The following is a 19965-nucleotide window of genomic DNA, read 5'->3' as shown; positions in this document are numbered from 1 at the left end:
TGGAGCCTTCTTTTTTTCATGGTAAACAAGACCAGTTCCCTCAACCTTACCTCAGAAGAGAGGTGCTCCAGCCCTCTGACCATCTTAGCAGCCCTTCTCTAGACCCATTCCAAGAGCTCCATATCCTTTCTGTACTGTGGGGTTCCAGGCCTGGACACAGTACTCCAGTGAGTTTTCACAAGAGCTGAGTAGAGGGGGACAATCACCTCCATCTCCTTGCTGGTCACTACTCTTTTAACGCATCCCAGAACACAGTTGGACTGCCAGGCTGTAAGCGCATGCTGCTGGCTGATGTCCATCTTCTCATCCCCCAAGAACTTTGCTGTAGTGCTGCTCTCAATGAGTTCTTCCCTCCAGTTTGTGGAAGTAGAAGAGACTGCTCAGCCCAAGAGGGCCGAGACCTTGCGCTGGGCCAGGTTGAACCTCACTAGGTTCACATGGAGACTGTCCAGCTCCCTCTGGATGGCTACATCACCCCCCAAATTATTAACAGCATCGCTCAGCATGGTGTCATCTGCAAACTTGCCGAGGGTGCACTCGATGCCATCGTCTGCGTCACTGATAAAGATGCTGAAGAGCACCGGTCCCAAGACAGACCCCTGTAGGAGACCACTTGTGAACAGCCTTCACCAACACAGAACCATTAATCACAACCCTTTGGATGCAACCAGCCAAACAATTCCTAATCCACTGAACAGACCATCTTTTAAATCCAAACCTCTCCAGTTTAGAGAAAAAACAACAACCAATTCACTGATTTTCATGACTGCTCTAGTTCCAAAAATTGTTTATGTCTGCCATAGAAAGCAGACATGATATAATCAAAGGATCTTCAGACTTTCAAAACCACTCTGCTCTCTTAAGAGTATTCAAACAAATGAAAAAGCATTGATTTTATTAGTTGAATAAATGTTGTTGGAGAAAATTGGAGGCATCATAAAAAGAAGGATTACATTGTAATTGTATTTTCTTTCCTGCATTTTACTGCAAGAGAGGAGAACACAATCTCTTATTTTCTGAAAATAAACATTCTAAAAGCTCAGACTGTAATCCGATTTTGAGAAGCAGCGTGCCCATATTCCTTATCTCACTACAGGAGCCAAAGTGGAAAACACCTTTTTTTCCTCCACTTCCCTTGAACCGGTGGGTGACAGAACTGTATTGCAAAGCTTACTTTTGTGTTTCCACACTGCCTAACTGCAACGGTTTACAAAACTCCTTTGGAATGACAGCAGAAAAACCAAGAGTATCTCAAGGGCCGAGTGACTTCGTACTCTCATCTCCAGAATTATTGGGCTGAAATCAGCAGGGAAATCTTCATCCCAGTACAAATGTATGCATCACAAAAACAGAAAGCATTCGGAGCAGGGCTGTCACGTTCTTCGTTCCTTAAAGAAATCTGTTCCTTTCAGCTCTTCTGGCAGATAGTCCTGCACCACAGGTTCCTTGTACATGGGGTTATACTTATAGCCTTTACCGTAGCCCAAGTCCTTCATGAGCCTCGTCGGGGCATTTCTCAGGTGCAGCGGAACAGGTGGTAGAGGCCCCGTGTGCATCCTCAGACATTCTTTGACGTTGCCATATGCCCTGTACACCTCTATAGACTTTGGTGCTCTTGCAAAATACACTACACATTGTGCCAGAATGACCTGGAAACAAGGAAGGGGAAAGAGTTAAATGATTTGTTTTAAGCTCTAATGTCTGTTATCCAGACATTTTGAGTAGCATGACAAGGTCTTAGTTTCTATACTGACCTCCTGCTACTACTATATGAATATTATTTCACAACAATACAGTCCTTCATAACTTTGGCTACTAGAAAAGAAGAGCTACTTTACAACAGGATGTATGAACATTTAGAACTGTAAGACAACAAGAATCAGAGCAAAACAAAATTACTTGAAACATGACAACACCCGCACAGGGAGATTTCAAGGACAGCTTCTATTGCTAGAGCAAAAATGTTTTCTTACTTGAAGCCTTGTCTGGAACGGGCCAATACATTTATTTGCCTTGTCTCTGCAATCTCAGTTTCTTTTTTGGTCATTACAACTAGATCTTACAATTTACATTACTCTTAGATCAGTGAACTGATGAAGCCTTTACCTCGCACTCTGGCATCCCAATGAAGTGACAACCTTGATAAGCAGCAACCGCTTGTGTTAAAGCCAAAGGATCTGCCAGCCCTATAAGAAGGGATTACATGAAAGCAGGTTAAAGTCAGTTTACTAGAATCACAATGTTTCTTGTTCTCTGCCATGGAAGGCTATCCATGCTCACTTCAAAGCTGCAGTCCCAGGTGGTGGATCACCTGCTACAATACTTGGCAGCACATGAGATAGATACTTTCCACCCAGTGTCTTCTCCCTATTCCTTCTGAAAGCCTCAATCTGCTGCCACACAGTGGTGGCCTGAGCAGCAGCAGCAGGTAGTGTAGGGTTCACTTTCTCTTTGTGAAAAAGAAACGAGGAGCTATTGGTATACAAACATAGCTTCACCAGACGTGCTAAGTCTCCACTCATCACTCCTGTACTAAAAATCTTGCTGCTTCTGTTATTTAGGATAATGAAAATACCTTTAAACTACTGACCCACCCACCATGAGGTTTGCACATCAAGGTTGGCTTTTGGCTTCCACAGTCACTAAAGCAATGGAGCAAACAAATAAAAACCCAGACATCCCTGCCACACACATTCTCTGTGACACAAGGTGTCCCAAAATCATGGCGCGAAATGAAAGAACACTATCAAAACCTAACCTCTAAAATCTTTGTTCCTCCTGCAGCTGTCACCACAAGGACATCAAATGTAGGTTTCTGTCTGCATATACTTAGATTTAGTTGGAGATGATGCATTTCACTACTTTGTAACTGTTGTGCATGGAGTATTTGTTTTGGTATTTATTTCACCCTTACCCCCAAGTACTAAACTCTGAAGGTCAGAAGACTGGCAAATCTTAGTTAACACACCATCCCAACCAAGAAATACTGGAAGCACGTACCTATATCTTCGCTTGCAAACCTCACCAGCCTCCTTGCCACGTAGAGTGGATCTTCACCACCTTCAAGCATTCGAGCAAGCCAGTAGAGGGAGGCATTTTCATCTGAGCCTCTCATTGACTTATGCAGGGCTAAGATACAATTGTAATGTTCTTCTCCTGTTTAGAATGGGGGAGCAGAGATACAGAGAGCTCTTTGGAGGAAGAGGAGCAAAATACATTTAAGAGAACAGAACAGATTTCCTTAGATCACAGTAGGTAAACAGAACCTGCTTCCCCAAGTTCTCTTTAAACGCGGATCATGCTGTTCATCATTGTTTTCAGAACCTTCATGCTCTCAAGTGTGGATCTGCATACCAGCAGGTAATAGCAGCAGCAGATGAAGAGACAAGTGGTTTGTTCTGTTGCTTAAACATTACAGGGCAAACAATTTGCTTCTGATACCATACAACCTTTCCTTCAGGAGAAGGAAAAGATGTTGGGAAGATGACATTGTATCTGTATCAGGCCCCATTAGTCACGGAAATGGGCCAAACTGGCCCAGAAACTATTGACATGTAGGTATATCATGATGGCACATCACAAAGTTTGGAGGAAATAAGATCACAGCACACAGTCCTGACAAATCCCCTACGAGGTGTGTTGGGTTCATCCTTTTAGGAGCAGCTGAAACCTATGAGGTGTGTTGGGTTCACCCTTTTAGGAATGGCCCTGAAAACAGTGAGCAGCTCAAATCTAATTCACACAAAATGAAATAAATAATCCTTAGAGTTGGAAGGTACCTCTGAAGGCCAACTAGTCCAGCTCCTTTGCAGTGAATAGGGACATGCACAGCTAGATCCAGGTCTTTTTCAGCAGTGTCATGGGTCTAGAGAAGGGCTGCTAAGATGGTCAGGGGGCTGGAGCACCTCTCCTGTGAGGAAAGGCTGAGGAACTGGGCTTGTTTAGCTTGGAGAAGAGAAAGCTCTATGGAGACCTTGATGTGGCCTTCCAGTACTTGAAGGGAGCATATAAACAGGAGGGGGAATGGCTGTTTACGTGGGTGGACTGTGATAGAACAAATGGGAATGGTTTTAAACTGAGACAGGAGGTTTATACTGGATATTAGAGGGGGTGAAACTAGGTGATCTTGGAGGTCCTATTCAACCCAGGCCATTCTATGACTCTATGATGATAATTCAAATAGTGCTTAAGGAGAGCAAAACTAAGTAAACACATAAAAACTGAATTCATATTTACTTGATTCTGCCGAGACACTTCTTAATTGTCTGGTGCGTACTCTGTGAACACAGAATACTCAAGTGCATACTGCTACTATCATGGGTACACAGCATCACATCCCTTCAATTTATTCTGACTGAGCCTGCTCTAGTGTGAAGAAAAAACAGTTTTTAGACCACATTTCACTGTATCTGCTGCTTCATCAGAGCAACTGCTAGCAAGGGGACGAAACAGCAGGAACTATAAAGACTCTTCCAAATGCTACATCACAGAAACCATGTCAGGCACTCACCTGCTCGGTCATAGAGGATGTGTGACCGCTGCAGACCTTCCTTTACGTGTTCTTCCGTTATCAGAACTCCATCCACAGAACCACCTTCGGTAAAGTTCAGCAGAGTGGTCTTCCCTGCTGCCAGTCGGGCATGAACTGCTAATTGAAGTCCATTCAACCCAGTCCTCGCATCACCATCACAAAGGTAGGCAAGAGTACTTAGAGCTTTCTCCTCTATGTACACAGGTAACCTGCAACAAGAAGATCTTGTAGCATTATCCCAACTTGTGCTCCTCCCTCGTTGTGCACCATGCTAGCTGAGGTGTTTCTTTATGGAGTCTGCTGAGAGGCAACGGAGTTTAAGCTGGCACTCCAAAAGAACTGTACCTTCTTCAAGAAGTTTCAAACACCTTCTTGGTGTTGGAATGAGGGAACAGCATGATGGAGCAAGACGGTCAAGTATCGCATACATCAAATTACATGGAAATCAAGAGACACAAACCAGCAAGCTGTTGGCACAATGCACTGATGAGTCAATGATGTGAAATAATGTAATGGCTCCCTATTCCATGATCTCCACCCCAACACACTCAGAACTTCGGAGAAGCATCCTATGCTCAGACTAACTGAATTATGGCAGCTTTTCTGAGGAATTAAAACCTCATATTTTAAGTCCTTGTATTCTACATTTTAACCTCGCACTGTCCTCAGAAGCTCCGCTGCTCTACCCACTTTCAGTTTACATTGACATCCCCACACCTTAGAGCAGGGAGGCTGAACAACTTGCATATGTTCTGACTTCTTCCCAAGCTCCCGATCATCACACAGGTGGGCAGCCTTGTACTTTTTTCACCCTCCAAAATTAACTCAGAGTGCGCACTGGATGCCATTGGGCAACGCTGGTACCTTGTAACTGATGATACTTGGAGACAAAAATATAAACAAGCCTACAGGATCCATCACTCACTGAGCTGAAAGTGATATCCTAACTCTAGTAACAGAAAACTACTGCTGTGGGAAGAAAACAATCGTAATTCCCACTCGTCCTTAACTCTGTATTTTCAATACGGCATAGGTAGGTGGAACCCCTTCAGTTTGCACAGGTGAATTGCTGTGTGACACCTGGCTCTGTCCCTTCAACAGGTGCTCAATCATTGGTTCAGGTTGTGACTTAGCGAGCCCCATGCAGAAGGGGGGGATCCTTCTGGATTTCCTGCAGCCTGAACATACCATCAACTCTGACTGCGGGGACAGATTTTTACAGGTTTGGCACACAGGCTCTTGTTCATTTTCAACGAAAACAGATTGCTAATAGTGGTGACTGTTGAAAAATAGTGTTTTTTAGCTGAGGATTTGCTCTATTAAATAACATTATTGTGCTTTTTGTACCTGTGCTAGTTTTCATGGAAATAAATAGGAGGAGGAAAGGATCAAACCCAAAGCCAGTAAGAGCACACAGCCATTTCATTTCCTCAATTTTTGAAACGTTTAAGTTACATCATGATCTTCGGCTTGAATTCTGTGATATTTGAAAACAGAGAACAGCTTAATATGAGGAATTCAGTGCAATGAAAAGCTTCAATAAGTGCACCTGTAACAAACCTTCTGGCACCTCAGTGGAGATGTCAGCAGAGCCACCTCGTCCACTCAGTGCAGACATGGCAACATCAGCTGAACAGCAACAGAGCAGAAGTTACATGTGAAGCACATTAGGCTTTTATTTCATCACGTTTCATAAACTAAGCAGGATCAGGATACTGATCCCTGATGTGTGTCAGGTAACCACTGTAGGGCTAGTAATGGAAGTGTACGGGGTATGCAGCAAGCAAACCCAGTGTAGTCACTGAACAAATCCAGCTGGGACTGCTCTTCGATCTTGCACAGATGCCATATTCAGGCAAGGCACACACACACAACCTGTTCACTGGTGGCAAGTTTCTCTGACAAGCAGAGACAGTTACCTCAGTGGCTACTCAGCATCTCAATAATGAAAGCATATTAGTAATGGTAGTTCTCTATTCTAGTCAAATGTGGTCCCCTTTTGCTACCCTACCCCAGCAAATTAGCTGCCCTATGCTTGTTCTGCAGTGGCTGGCTTTTTAGCACACCAGAGCACTGCACTTAAGGTTGAACCTTAAAAACAAATGCTTAAATACAGGAATGATGATGATGTTGGCGACAGCGACACAACCTTATGTTCCACTGAAGTGAAAGGTTCACTCAACAGCGATCTTGGGCATCACAGAATCATAGAATCATGAAGGCTGGAAAAGATCTCCAAGATCACCTACTCCAAGAGACAGAGGGAAGTATGAAATTTTATTGAACAATAAACCTTCTAGCTGTATAAGCCTGGGGCTGTGTGCCATGGCCATGGCCAGAGCTACAAGATGGGGCATGTGGGAAGACACAGCCCAGGCCCAGGAACACTGATAAGAAGTACTGATGTGAAACACAGATGCCAAGTACACAGGAGCTGGGGGGATTAAATGGGGGAGGCAGAAGCACTGGGGAAACCCCAGAAATGTGTGCTGGGGCTGCAGTGCTGCTGGCACACGTGCAGCAGGTGAGGCTGGCACATGGTGATGACCAAGCAATGGAAGGCATCATCACTGTGGGACGGGTGGTGATGTCCCCCAGTGAAGGTGAGGCCTGGCAACACGGCCAAGCCCTGGTTTGTGACATCTCCGTGCAATGGATTGTGACTGCTTGGCCCACGCTGCTCCAATTCGGGCGTAGCAGCCCAGCCCAGCAGTTCGTGCCTGGCCTCCTACCGAGCGAGTGTGCGAGGACTGGAGTGTGGACAGGGCGAAATTTGGAGCTGAAACGTGCTCTGGGTGCTGCTTGCGCAGTTCTCAGGTGCCGTCTCAGAGCCGCTTGTGTTGTACCTGGACCCTGCTTGCAGCAGGCAGCCGGGACATCAAGGAGAGGAGCGTGCAGCAGAGCAGGTGGGCAGCATGGCAATGCCTCATGCCGGCAGCTGGGGGTGCTTCTTGAGAGACCCTCCCCAGGCTGGCCTTTACCCGTGGGGCCTCTTGTTCACTTTCTACAGTGGCTGGAAGGGAACAGGGACAGGGAGGCTTTGAGGATTAGAGACTGGGGCAGCGAATGACAATGGTGTCTCTCTTTCTCTTTTGCAGTTCCTAACACCTTCTGCCTGCTGCAGCACCTGTGAGGGGAGCAGCTTCCTGACCTCAGCTCTCCCCAGCCCACTGCACAGCCCAGGGACATGGACGTGCCATCCGACTGGACCTGCCCCATCTGCGGGCAAATCCGGGAGGATGTCACCTACGTGACCCCCTGCCAGCACCAGCTGTGCTACGGCTGTGCCATCTGGTGGGCTAACAAGAAGCCGAGTTGTGCCGTATGCGGGCACAAAATCCATACCATCCGATACTCGGTGAGGTCGGACGATGATTACCTCGAGTGTGCTGTCCCGCAGCCCACAGCGCACTCAGATCACGGCCTGCAGGACGAGCAGGGGCCTGCAGAGCCGGTGCTCATCCCACCTGAGCACAACTTCCCAGCCGAGGTCTGGGCTGCATTTTTCCAACAACATCCGGAAGACCTCGGACCCCTGCTCCAGTGGCTGCAGGAGGAGATCCAGCAGGTGTCCAGCAACGACTGGTGGGAAGTCTACGTGGGACAGTGCACCACCATGAACTTCCTGTGTCAGCATGGGCTGGACGAGGAGGCCTTGGTGCAGGCGCTGCAGCTGAGCACCAGCGGCGACGTGCTGACCTTCGTAAGAAGGCTCATCAGCACCGCTGCAGCCCTCTACGGTCCCACGATCCGCCACCAGCTTGACCACCAGGACGCCCGAACTGCTGGAAGGAGGGAGGACAGCCGTGCAGCCAGCCCTATCAACAGCACCTCCCATCAGTTGCCTTCTGCCTCGGGCCCAGGCCACTCCACCAGCCACACTGGGCCCAGTACCGAGGAGCTGCCCAGCAGCTCTACTGGGGTCCCTGGGTACCCCAGCACCACCACAGAGCCCTCAGTGGAGGAGCAGCAGGAGGAGCCAGGGCAGGCGGCGGCAGCGGGCCCCTCTTCCCAGGGCAGAGACCGCTCATGTGGGGGGACCCGGCGCCCCCCGAAGAGGAAGGCCCGCAGCAGCACCCAGGACTCTGCGCCGCCCTGCAAGAGGCGGCCACGGCGGCGGCGCTAGGCGGGAACTGCACTGCTGTCACAGCACGGCTCCGGTGGGCTGGGGGAACAACACCTACCTCTCGGCCTGCTGCTTATAACACCTAATAAACATCAGTTACAACGAAGAAGAAAGAGTCTCTGTGTTATTGACAAGGCTGTTGGCATTGCTGTCCCTACCCATGCTGCTTTCTCTGTTTTTCAGGCCTGTGGGTGGGCGCAGAAGTGCAGCTTTATTTCCATCACCATCAATCAGCACTCATAACAGCATTAACAAAACACGTGAAGGCCCCAGTAATGGTCAGAGATGGAGCACACGTTACTCCAATAATCCCATTATCAGGAGCAGTGGAGGGAAAGGCAAATTTCTGCACCTGTGGTGGAACACCTCCCGGCCGGCCACACCGCAGCCGGGGCCACCCAGCTGGACAGGACCCAGCCCACAGCTGGAGCTTAGGGCACAGCCATAGGCTCCCCAGCACCAGGGAGACCTGGCCTTGATCATCTTGCATTCCCACAGCCCTGGGATGGGCTAACTGTCCCTGTCCCAACTGCCCAGGTCTTCCGCAGCCTGGTGCAGTCTGGAGGAGTGTGGGGCTTGCTGTGAGGAGCAGGGCTTGTCCCAAACCTCAGAGAGGTTCCAGCTCACCATGCAGGTGTGACTCTCCCTCGTATGTCTTCAGTAAGAAGAGCACAAAGCCAATTTTTCTGTTGTAAGAGCAGGCATTCAATTTGTGTGGATCAGCTTTGCAATCCAAAGTTCATGCTCAAACACAACTCAAAATATAGAAGGGTACTTTACTGTCAGGAATCTCTTTTCCAAAAGCATTAACAAAAATGTTGCACTAACTATTGGAAGTGATGCAACTTCAAAATCACAGAATCACAGAATCACAGAATGGCCTCTGTTGAAAAGGAACACAACCATCATCCATTTTCAATCCCCTGCTATGTGCAGGGTCTCCAACCACCAGACCAGGCTGCCCAGAGCTACATCCAGCCTGGCCTTGAATGCTTCCAGGGATGGGGCATCCACAACCTCCTTGGGCAACCTGTTCCAGTGTGTCACCACTCTCAGTGTGAAAAACATCCTCCTAATATCCAACCTAAACCTCCCCTGTCTGAGTTTAAAACCATTCCCCCTTGTTCTATCACTATCCACCCACACAAGCAGCCATTCCCCCTCCTGTTCATATGCTCCCTCCACGTACTGGAAGACCACAGTGATGTCTCCCTGAAGCCTTCTTTTTTTCATGGTAAACAAGCCCAGTTCCCTCAACCTTTCCTCAGAAGAGAGGTGCTCCAGCCCTCTGACCATCTTAGCAGCCCTTCTCTAGACCCATTCCAAGAGCTCCATGTCCTTTCTGTACTGTGGGGTTCCAGGCCTGGACACAGTACTCCAGTGAGTTTTCACAAGAGCTGAGTAGAGGGGGACAATCACCTCCATCTCCTTGCTGGTCACTACTCTTTTAACGCATCCGAGAACACAGTCGGCCTGCCAGGCTGTAAGCGCATGCTGCTGGCTGATGTCCATCTTCTCATCCCCCAAGACCTTCGCTGTAGTTCTGCTCTCAATGAGTTCTTCCCTCCAGTTTGTGGAAGTAGCAGAGACTGCCTCAGCCCAAGAGGGCCGAGACCTTGCGCTGGGCCAGGCTGAACCTCACTAGGTTCACACGGAGCCTGTCCAGCTCCCTCTGGATGGCTTCACCACCTCCCAAATTATTAACAGCATCGCTCAGCATGGTGTCATCTGCAAACTTGCCGAGGGTGCACTCGATGCCATCGTCTGCGTCACTGATAAAGATGCTGAAGAGCCCCGGTCCCAAGACAGACCCCTGTGGGAGACCACTTGTGAACAGCCTTCACCAACACAGAACCATTAATCACAACCCTTTGGATGCAACCAGCCAAACAACTCCTAATCCACTGAACAGACCATCTTTTAAATCCAAACCTCTCCAGTTTAGAGAGCTCTCTTAAGAGTATTCAAACAATTGAAAAAGCATTGATTTTATTAGTTGAATAAATGTTGTTGGAGAAAATTGGAGGCATCATAAAAAGAGGGATTACATTGTAATTGTATTTTCTTTCCTGCATTTTACTGCAAGAGAGGAGAACACAATCTCTTTTTTCTGAAAATAAACATTCTAAAAGCTCAAACTGGATTCCGATTTTGAGAAGCAGCGTGCCATATTCCTTATCTCACAACAGGAGCTAAAGTGGAAAACACCTATTTTTCCTCCACTTCCCTTGAACCGGTGGGTAACAGAACTGCATTGCAAAGCTTACTTTTGTGTTTCCACACTGCCTAACTGCAACGGTTTACAAAACTCCTTTGGAATGACAGCAGAAAAACCAAGAGTATCTCAAGGGCCGAGTGACTTTGTACTCTCATCTCCAGAATTATTGGGCTGAAATCAGCAGGGAAATCTTCATCCCAGTACAAATGTATGCATCACAAAAACAGAAAGCATTCGGAGCAGGGCTGTCACGTTCTTCGTTCCTTAAAGAAATCTGTTCCTTTCAGCTCTTCTGGCAGATAGTCCTGCACTACAGGTTCCTTGTACATGGGGTTATACTTATAGCCATTACCGTAGCCCAAGTCCTTCATGAGCCTCGTCGGGGCATTTCTCAGGTGCAGCGGAACAGGTGGTAGAGGCCCCGTGTGCATCCTCAGACATTCTTTGACGTTGCCATATGCCCTGTACACCTCTATAGACTTTGGTGCTCTTGCAAAATACACTACACACTGTGCCAGAATGACCTGGAAACAAGGAAGGGGAAAGTGTTAAATTAAATGATTTGTTTTAAGCTCTAATGTCTGTTATCCAGACGTTCTGAGTAGCATGACAAGGCCTTAGTTTGTATACTGACCTCCTCTTGCTACTACTATTTTAATATTATTTCACAACAATACAGTCCTTCATAACTTTGGCTACTAGAAAAGAAGAGCTACTTTACAACAGGATGTATGACCATTTAGAACTGTAAGACAACAAGAATCAGAGCAAAACAAAATTACTTGAAACATGACAACACACGCACAGGGAGATTTTAAGGACAGCTTCTATTGCTAGAGCAAAAATTTTGTCTTACTTGAAGCCTTGTCGGGAACGGGCCAATACATTTATTTGCCTTGTCCTTGCAATCTCTGTTTCTTTTTTGGTCATTACAACTAGATCTTACAATTTACATTACTCTTAGATCAGTGAACTGATGAAGCCTTTACCTCGCACTCTGGCATCCCAATGAAGTGACAACCTTGATAAGCAGCAACCGCTTGTGTTAAAGCCAAAGGATCTGCCAGCCCTATAAGAAGGGATTACATGAAAGCAGGTTAAAGTCAGTTTACTAGAATCACAATGTTTCTTGTTCTCTGCCATGGAAGGCTATCCATGCTCACTTCAAAGCTGCAGTCCCAGGTGGTGGATCACCTGCTACAATACTTGGCAGCACATGAGATAGATACTTTCCACCCAGTGTCTTCTCCCTATTCCTTCTGAAAGCCTCAATCTGCTGCCACACAGTGGTGGCCTGAGCAGCAGCAGCAGGTAGTGTAGGGTTCACTTTCTCTTTGTGAAAAAGAAACGAGGAGCTATTGGTATACAAACATAGCTTCACCAGACGTGCTAAGTCTCCACTCATCACTCCTGTACTAAAAATCTTGCTGCTTCTGTTATTTAAGATAATGGAAATACCTTTAAACTACTGACCCACCCACCATGAGGTTTGCACATCAAGGTTGGCTTTTGGCTTCCACAGTCACTAAAGCAATGGAACAAACAAATAAAAACCCAGACATCCCTGCCACACACATTCTCTGTGACACAAGGTGTCTCACAATCATGGCATGAAATGAAAGAACACTATCAAAACCTAACCTCTAAAATCTTTGTTCCTCCTGCAGCTGTCACCACAAGGACATCAAACGTAGGTTTCTGTCTGCATATACTTAGATTTAGTTGGAGATGATGCATTTCACTACTTTGTAACTGTTGTGCATGGAGTATTTGTTTTGGTATTTATTTCACCCTTACCCCCAAGTACTAAACTCTGAAGGTCAGAAGACTGGCAAATCTTAGTTAACACACCATCCCAACCAAGAAATACTGGAAGCACGTACCTATATCTTCGCTTGCAAACCTCACCAGCCTCCTTGCCACGTAGAGTGGATCTTCACCACCTTCAAGCATTCGAGCAAGCCAGTAGAGGGAGGCATTTTCATCTGAGCCTCTCATTGACTTATGCAGGGCTGAGATACAATTGTAATGTTCTTCTCCTGTTTAGAATGGGGGAGCAGAGATACAGAGAGCTCTTTGGAGGAAGAGAAGTAAAATACATTTAAGAGAACAGAACAGATTTCCTTAGATCACAGTAGGTAAACAGAACCTGCTTCCCCAAGTTCTCTTTAAACGCGGATCATGCCGTTCATCATTGTTTTCAGAACCTTCATGCTCTCAAGTGTGGATCTGCATACCAGCAGGTAATAGCAGCAGCAGATGAAGAGACAAGCGGTTTGTTCTGTTGCTTAAACATTACAGGGCAAACAATTTGCTTCTGATACCATACAACCTTTCCTTCAGGAGAAGGAAAAGATGTTGGGAAGATGACATTGTATCTGTATCAGGCCCCATTAGTCACGGAAATGGGCCAAACTGGCCCAGAAACTATTGACATGTAGGTATATCATGATGGCACATCACAAAGTTTGGAGGAAATAAGATCACAGCACACAGTCCTGACAAATCCCCTATGAGTTGTGTTGGGTTCATCCTTTTAGGAGCAGCTGAAACCTATGAGGTGTGTTGGGTTCACCCTTTTAGGAATGGCCCTGAAAACAGTGAGCAGCTCAAATCTAATTCACACAAAATGAAATAAATAATTCTTAGAGTTGGAAGGTACTTCTGAAGGCCAACTAGTCCAGCTCCTTTGCAGTGAATAGGGACATGCACAGCTAGATCCAGGTCTTTTTCAGCAGTGTCATGGGTCTAGAGAAGGGCTGATAAGATGGTCAGAGGGCTGGAGCACCTCTCCTGTGAGGAAAGGCTGAGGAACTGGGCTTGTTTAGCTTGGAGAAGAGAAAGCTCTAGGGAGACCTTGATGTGGCCTTCCAGTACTTGAAGGGAGCATATAAACAGGAGGGGGAATGGCTGTTTACGTGGGTGGACTGTGATAGAACAAATGGGAATGATTTTAAACTGAGACAGGAGGTTTATACTGGATATTAGAGGGGGTGAAACTAGGTGATCTTGGAGGTCCTATTCAACCCAGGCCATTCTATGACTCTATGATGATAATTCAAATAGTGCTTAAGGAGAGCAAAACTAAGTAACCACATAAAAACTGAATTCATATTTACTTGATTCTGGCCAGACACTTCTTAATTGACTGGTGCGTGCTCTGTGAACACAGCATACTCAAGTGCATACTGCTACTATCATGGGTACACAGCATCACATCCCTTCAATTTATTCTGACTGAGCCTGCTCTAGTGTGAAGAAAAAGCAGTTTTTAGACCACATTTCACTGTATCTGCTGCTTCATCAGAGCAACTGCTAGCAAGGGGAAGAAACAGCAGGAACTATAAAGACTCTTCCAAATGCTACATCACAGAAACCATGTCAGGCACTCACCCGCTCGGTCATAGAGGATGTGTGACCGCTGCAGACCTTCCTTTACGTGTTCTTCCGTTATCAGAACTCCATCCACAGAACCACCTTCGGTAAAGTTCAGCAGAGTGGTCTTCCCTGCTGCCAGTCGGGCCTGAACTGCTAATTGAAGTCCATTCAACCCAGTCCTCGCATCACCATCACAAAGGTAGGCAAGAGTACTTAGAGCTTTCTCCTCTATGTACACAGTTAACTTGCAACAAGAAGATCTTGCAGCATTATCCCACCTTGTGCTCCTCCCTCGTTGTGCACCATGCTAGCTGAGGTGTTTGTTTATGGAGTCTGCTGAGAGGCAACGGAGTTTAAGCTGGCACTCCAAAAGAACTGTACCTTCTTCAAGAAGTTTCAAACACCCTCTTGGTGTTGGAATGAGGGAACAGCATGATGGAGCAAGACGGTCAAGTATCGCATACATCAAATTACATGGAAATCAAGAGACACAAACCAGCAAGCTGTTGGCACAATGCACTGATGAGTCAATGATGTGAAATAATGTAATGGCTCCCTATTCCATGATCTCCACCCCAACACACTCAGAACTTCGGAGAAGCATCCTATGCTCAGACTAACTGAATTATGGCAGCTTTTCTGAGGAATTAAAACCTCATATTTTAAGTCCTTGTATTCTACATTTTAACCTCGCACTGTCCTCAGAAGCTCCGCTGCTCTACCCACTTTCAGTTTACATTGACATCCCCACACCTTAGAGCAGGGAGGCTGAACAACTCGCACATGTTCTGACTTCTTCCCAAGCTCCCGATCATCACACGGGTGGGCAGCCTTGTACTTTTTTCACCCTCCAAAATTAACTCAGAGTGCGCACTGGATGCCATTGGGCAACGCTGGTACCTTGTAACTGATGATACTTGGAGACAAAAATATAAACAAGCCTACAGGATCCATCACTCACTGAGCTGAAAGTGATATCCTAACTCAAGTAACAGAAAACTACTGCTGTGGGAAGAAAACAATCGTAATTCCCACTCGTCCCTAACTCTGTATTTTCAATACGGCATAGGTAGGTGGAACCCCTTCAGTTTGCACAGGTGAATTGCTTTGTGACACCTGGCTCTGTCCCTTCAACAGGTGCTCAATCATTGGTTCAGGTTGTGACTTAGCGAGCCCCATGCAGAAGGGGGGGATCCTTCTGGATTTCCTGCAGCCTGAACATACCATCAACTCTGACTGCGGGGACAGATTTTTACAGGTTTGGCACACAGGCCCTTGTTCATTTTCAACGAAAACACATTGCTAATAGTGGTGACTGTTGAAAAATAGTGTTTTGTAGCTGAGGATTTGCTCTATTAAATAACATTATTGTGCTTTTTGTACCTGTGCTAGTTTTCATGGAAATAAATAGGAGTAAAGGATCAAACCCAAAGCCAGTAAGAGCACACAGCCATTTCGTCTCCTCAATTTTTGAAACGTTTAAGTTACATCATGATCTTCGGCTTGAATTCTGTGATATTTGAAAACAGAGAACAGCTTAATATGAGGAATTCAGTGCAATGAAAAGCTTCAACAAGCGCACCTGTAACAAACCTTCTGGCACCTCAGTGGAGATGTCAGCAGAGCCACCTCGTCTACTCAGTGCAGACATGGCAACATCAGCTGAACAGCAACAGAGCAGAAGTTACATGTGAAGCACATTAGGCTTTTATTTCATCACGTTTCATAAACTAAGCAGGATCAGGATACTGATCCCTGATGTGTGTCAGGTAACCACTGTAGGGCTAGTAATGGAAGTGTACGGGGTATGCAGCAAGCAAACCCAGTGTAGTCACTGAACAAATCCAGCTGGGACTGCCCTTCAATCTTGCACAGATGCCATATTCAGGCAAGGCACACATACACAACCTGTTCACTGGTGGCAAGTTTCTCTGACAAGCAGAGACAGTTACCTCAGTGGCTACTCAGCATCTCAATAATGAAAGCATATTAGTAATGGTAGTTCTCTATTCTAGTCAAATGTGGTCCCCTTTTGCTACCCTACCCCAGCAAATTAGCTTCCCTATGCTTGTTCTGCAGTGGCTGGCTTTTTAGCACACCAGAGCACTGCACTTAAGGTTGAACCTTTAAAACAAATGCTTAAATACAGGAATGCTGATGATGTTGGCGACAGCGACACAACCTTATGTTCCACTGAAGTGAAAGGCTCACTCAACAGCGATCTTGGGCATCACAGAATCATAGAATCATGAAGGCTGGAAAAGATCTCCAAGATCACCTACTCCAAGAGACAGAGGGAAGTATGAAATTTTATTGAACAATAAACCTTCTAGCTGTATAAGCCTGGGGCTGTGTGACATGGCCATGGCCAGAGCTACAAGATGGGGCATGTGGGAAGACACAGCCCAGGCTCCGGAACACTGATAAGAAGCACTGATGTGAAACACAGATGCCAAGTACACAGGAGCTGGGGGGATTAAATGGGGGAGGCAGAAGCGCTGGGGAAACCCCAGAAATGTGTGCTGGGGCTGCAGTGCTGCTGGCACACGTGCAGCAGGTGAGGCCGGCACATGGTGATGACCAAGCAATGGAAGGCATCATCACTGTGGGACGGGTGGTGATGTCCCCCAGTGAAGGTGAGGCCTGGCAACACGGCCAAGCCCTGGTTTGTGACATCTCCGTGCAATGGATTGTGACTGCTTGGCCCACTCTGCTCCAATTCGGGCGCAGCAGCCCAGCCCAGCAGTTCGTGCCTGGCCTCCTACCGAGCGAGTGTGCGAGGACTGGAGTGTGGACAGGGCGAAATTTGGAGCTGAAACGTGCTCTGGGTGCTGCTTGCGCAGTTCTCAGGTGCCGTCTCAGAGCCGCTTGTGTTGTACCCCGACCCTGCTGGTTGGCAGCAGGCAGCCGGGACATCAAGGAGAGGAGCGTGCAGCAGAGCAGGTGGGCAGCATGGCAATGCCTCATGCCGGCAGCTGGGGGTGCTTCTTGAGAGACCCTCCCCAGGCTGGCCTTTACCCGTGTGGCCTCTTGTTCACTTTCTACAGTGGCTGGAAGGGAACAGGGACATGGAGGGATTGACGATGAGAGACTGGGGCAGCGAATGATGATGGTGTCTCTCTCTCTTTTGCAGTTCCTAACACCTTCTGCCTGCTGCAGCACCTGTGAGGGGAGCAGCTTCCTGACCTCAGCTCTCCCCAGCCCACTGCACAGCCCAGGGACATGGACGTGCCATCCGACTGGACCTGCCCCATCTGCGGGCAAATCCGGGAGGATGTCACCTACGTGACCCCCTGCCAGCACCAGCTGTGCTACGGCTGTGCCATCTGGTGGGCTAACAAGAAGCCGAGTTGTGCCGTATGCGGGCACAAAATCCATACCATCCGATACTCGGTGAGGTCAGACGACGATTACCTCGAGTGTGCTGTCCCGCAGCCCGCAGCACACTCAGATCACGGCCTGCAGGACGAGCAGGGGCCTGCAGAGCCGGTGCTCATCCCACCTGAGCACAACTTCCCAGCCGAGGTCTGGGCTGCATTTTTCCAAGACCATCCAGAAGACCTTGGACCCCTGCTACAGTGGCTGCAGGAGGAGATCCAGCAGGTGTCCAGCAACGACTGGTGGGAAGTCTACGTGGGACAGTGCACCGCCATGAACTTCTTGTGTCAGCATGGGCTGGACGAGGAGGCATTGGTGCAGGCGCTGCAGCTGAGCACCAGCGGCGATGTGCTGACCTTCGTAAGAAGGCTCATCAGCACCGCTGCAGCCCTCTACGGTCCCACGATCCGCCACCAGCTTGACCACCAGGATGCCCGAGCTGCTGGAAGGAGGGAGGACAGCCCTGCAGCCAGCCCTATCAACAGCACCTCCCATCAGTTGCCTTCTGCCTCGGGCCCAGGCCACTCCACCAGCCACACTGGGCCCAGTACCGAGGAGCTGCCCAGCAGCTCTACTGGGGTCCCTGGGTACCCCAGCACCACCACAGAGCCCTCAGTGGAGGAGCAGCAGGAGGAGCCAGGGCAGGCGGCGGCAGCGGGCCCCTCTTCCCAGGGCAGAGACCGCTCATGTGGGGGGACCCGGCGCCCCCCGAAGAGGAAGGCCCGCAGCAGCACCCAGGACTCTGCGCCGCCCTGCAAGAGGCGGCCACGGCGGCGGCGCTAGGCGGGAACTGCACTGCTGTCACAGCACGGCTCCTGTGGGCTGGGGGAACAACACCTACCTCTCGGCCTGCTGCTTATAACACCTAATAAACATCAGTTACAACGAAGAAGAAAGAGTCTCTGTGTTATTGACAAGGCTGTTGGCATTGCTGTCCCTACCCATGCTGCTTTCTCTGTTTTTCAGGCCTGTGGGTGGGCGCAGAAGTGCAGCTTTATTTCCATCACCATCAATCAGCACTCATAACAGCATTAACAAAACACGTGAAGGCCCCAGTAATAGTCAGAGATGGAGCACACGTTACTCCAATAATCCCATTATCAGGAGCAGTGGAGGGAAAGGCAAATTTCTGCACCTGTGGTGGAACACCTCCCGGCCACACCGCAGCCGGGGCCACCCAGCTGGACAGGACCCAGGCCACAGCTGGAGCTCAGGGCACAGCCATAGGCTCCCCGGTATCAGGGAGACCTGGCCTTGATCATCTTGCACGCCCACAGCCCTGGGATGGGCTAACTGTCCCTGTCCCAACTGCCCAGGTCTTCCGCAGCCTGGTGCAGTCTGGAGGAGTGTGTGGCTTGCTGTGAGGAGCAGGGCTTGTCCCAAACCTCAGAGAGGTTCCAGCTCACCATGCAGGTGTGACACTCCCTCGTATGTCTTCAGTAAGAAGAGCACAAAGCCAATTTTTCTGTTGTAAGAGCAGGCATTCAATTTGTGTGGATCAGCTTTGCAATCCAAAGTTCATGCTCAAACACAACTCAAAATATAGAAGGGTACTTTACTGTCAGGAATCTCTTTTCCAAAAGCATTAACAAAAATGTTGCACTAACTATTGGAAGTGATGCAACTTCAAAATCACAGAATCACAGAATGGCCTGGGTTGAAAAGGAACACACCATCATCCATTTTCAATCCCCTGCTATGTGCAGGGTCTCCAACCACCAGACCAGGCTGCCTAGAGCCACATCTAGCCTGGCCTTGAATGCTTCCAGGGATGGGGCATCCACAGCCTCTCTAGGCTATCTGTTCCAGTGTGTCACCACCCTCTGTGTGAAAAACATCCTCCTAATATCCAACCTTAACCTCCCCTGTCTGAGTTTAAATCCATTCCCCCTTGTTCTATCACTATCCACCCACACAAGCAGCCATTCCCCCTCCTGTTCATATGCTCCCTCCACGTACTGGAAGACCACAGTGATGTCTCCCTGAAGCCTTCTTTTTTTCATGGTAAACAAGCCCAGTTCCCTCAACCTTTCCTCAGAAGAGAGGTGCTCCAGCCCTCTGACCATCTTAGCAGCCCTTCTCTAGACCCATTCCAAGAGCTCCATGTCCTTTCTGTACTGTGGGGTTCCAGGCCTGGACACAGTACTCCAGTGAGTTTTCACAAGAGCTGAGTAGAGGGGGACAATCACCTCCATCTCCTTGCTGGTCACTACTCTTTTAACGCATCCGAGAACACAGTCGGCCTGCCAGGCTGTAAGCGCATGCTGCTGGCTGATGTCCATCTTCTCATCCCCCAAGACCTTCACTGTAGTTCTGCTCTCAATGAGTTCTTCC

General features: G+C 48.3%; 4 protein-coding genes across 5 annotated transcripts; 2 read left to right on the top strand and 2 right to left on the bottom strand.

Annotated features, from left to right (window-relative positions):
* Positions 1 to 878: 878 nt before the first annotated feature.
* Positions 879 to 5197, bottom strand: LOC146761977 (ATPase WRNIP1-like). 2 transcript variants are annotated; one of them, XM_085540318.1, is made up of 4 exons: positions 4511 to 5197; positions 3001 to 3156; positions 2107 to 2186; positions 879 to 1649 (listed from the first exon to the last, which is right to left on the bottom strand). In XM_085540318.1, exons 2-4 carry the CDS (start codon positions 3113 to 3115, stop codon positions 1374 to 1376), a joined length of 471 nt encoding a protein of 156 aa, XP_085396444.1. In that variant the 5' UTR covers positions 3116 to 3156; positions 4511 to 5197; the 3' UTR covers positions 879 to 1373. The 2 variants fall into 2 exon arrangements, with proteins under 2 accessions (XP_085396444.1, XP_085396445.1); XM_085540319.1 differs by having other exon boundaries at positions 3001 to 3189; positions 4511 to 4649.
* A 1651-nt stretch (positions 5198 to 6848) lies between these two features.
* On the top strand, positions 6849 to 10036 carry LOC146761976 (uncharacterized). The gene has a single exon (XM_085540316.1). The coding sequence runs from the start codon at positions 7719 to 7721 to the stop codon at positions 8655 to 8657; it is 939 nt and encodes a 312-aa protein (XP_085396442.1). The 5' UTR covers positions 6849 to 7718; the 3' UTR covers positions 8658 to 10036.
* On the bottom strand, positions 9414 to 17220 carry LOC146761975 (ATPase WRNIP1-like). Its single transcript, XM_085539224.1, has 7 exons — positions 17133 to 17220; positions 15847 to 15915; positions 15007 to 15169; positions 14269 to 14513; positions 12759 to 12914; positions 11865 to 11944; positions 9414 to 11399 (listed from the first exon to the last, which is right to left on the bottom strand). Exons 1-7 carry the CDS (start codon positions 17218 to 17220, stop codon positions 11124 to 11126), a joined length of 1077 nt encoding a protein of 358 aa, XP_085395350.1. The 3' UTR covers positions 9414 to 11123.
* A 225-nt stretch (positions 17221 to 17445) lies between these two features.
* Positions 17446 to 18414, top strand: LOC146761974 (uncharacterized). The gene has a single exon (XM_085540317.1). The coding sequence runs from the start codon at positions 17476 to 17478 to the stop codon at positions 18412 to 18414; it is 939 nt and encodes a 312-aa protein (XP_085396443.1). The 5' UTR covers positions 17446 to 17475.
* Positions 18415 to 19965: the final 1551 nt, after the last annotated feature.

Source organism: Coturnix japonica, chromosome 2, assembly GCF_054131305.1.
Source record: "Coturnix japonica strain WE chromosome 2, WE-NBRP24, whole genome shotgun sequence".
Taxonomy (NCBI): domain Eukaryota; kingdom Metazoa; phylum Chordata; class Aves; order Galliformes; family Phasianidae; genus Coturnix; species Coturnix japonica.
The sequence above is the reverse complement of the archived record's forward strand: the minus strand, read 5'-3'. Positions and strand labels throughout refer to the sequence as shown.

Bases quoted from the DNA above. Each gene is read 5' to 3' on its own strand.
- LOC146761977 (XM_085540318.1), bottom strand. From the start codon at position 3,115: ATGAGAGGCTCAGATGAAAATGCCTCCCTCTACTGGCTTGCTCGAATG. The intron at 2,187-3,000 runs GTACGTGCTTCC...CCCTTCTTATAG, and splicing joins GTTTGCAAGCGAAGATATAG to GGCTGGCAGATCCTTTGGCT. The intron at 1,650-2,106 runs GTAAAGGCTTCA...CCTTGTTTCCAG, and splicing joins TTGGGATGCCAGAGTGCGAG to GTCATTCTGGCACAATGTGT.
- LOC146761976 (XM_085540316.1), top strand. From the start codon at position 7,719: ATGGACGTGCCATCCGACTGGACCTGCCCCATCTGCGGGCAAATCCGG.
- LOC146761975 (XM_085539224.1), bottom strand. From the start codon at position 17,220: ATGAGGCATTGCCATGCTGCCCACCTGCTCTGCTGCACGCTCCTCTCC. The intron at 15,916-17,132 runs GTACAACACAAG...GTTGCTGTTCAG, and splicing joins TGCCAACCAGCAGGGTCGGG to CTGATGTTGCCATGTCTGCA. The intron at 11,945-12,758 runs GTACGTGCTTCC...CCCTTCTTATAG, and splicing joins GTTTGCAAGCGAAGATATAG to GGCTGGCAGATCCTTTGGCT.
- LOC146761974 (XM_085540317.1), top strand. From the start codon at position 17,476: ATGGACGTGCCATCCGACTGGACCTGCCCCATCTGCGGGCAAATCCGG.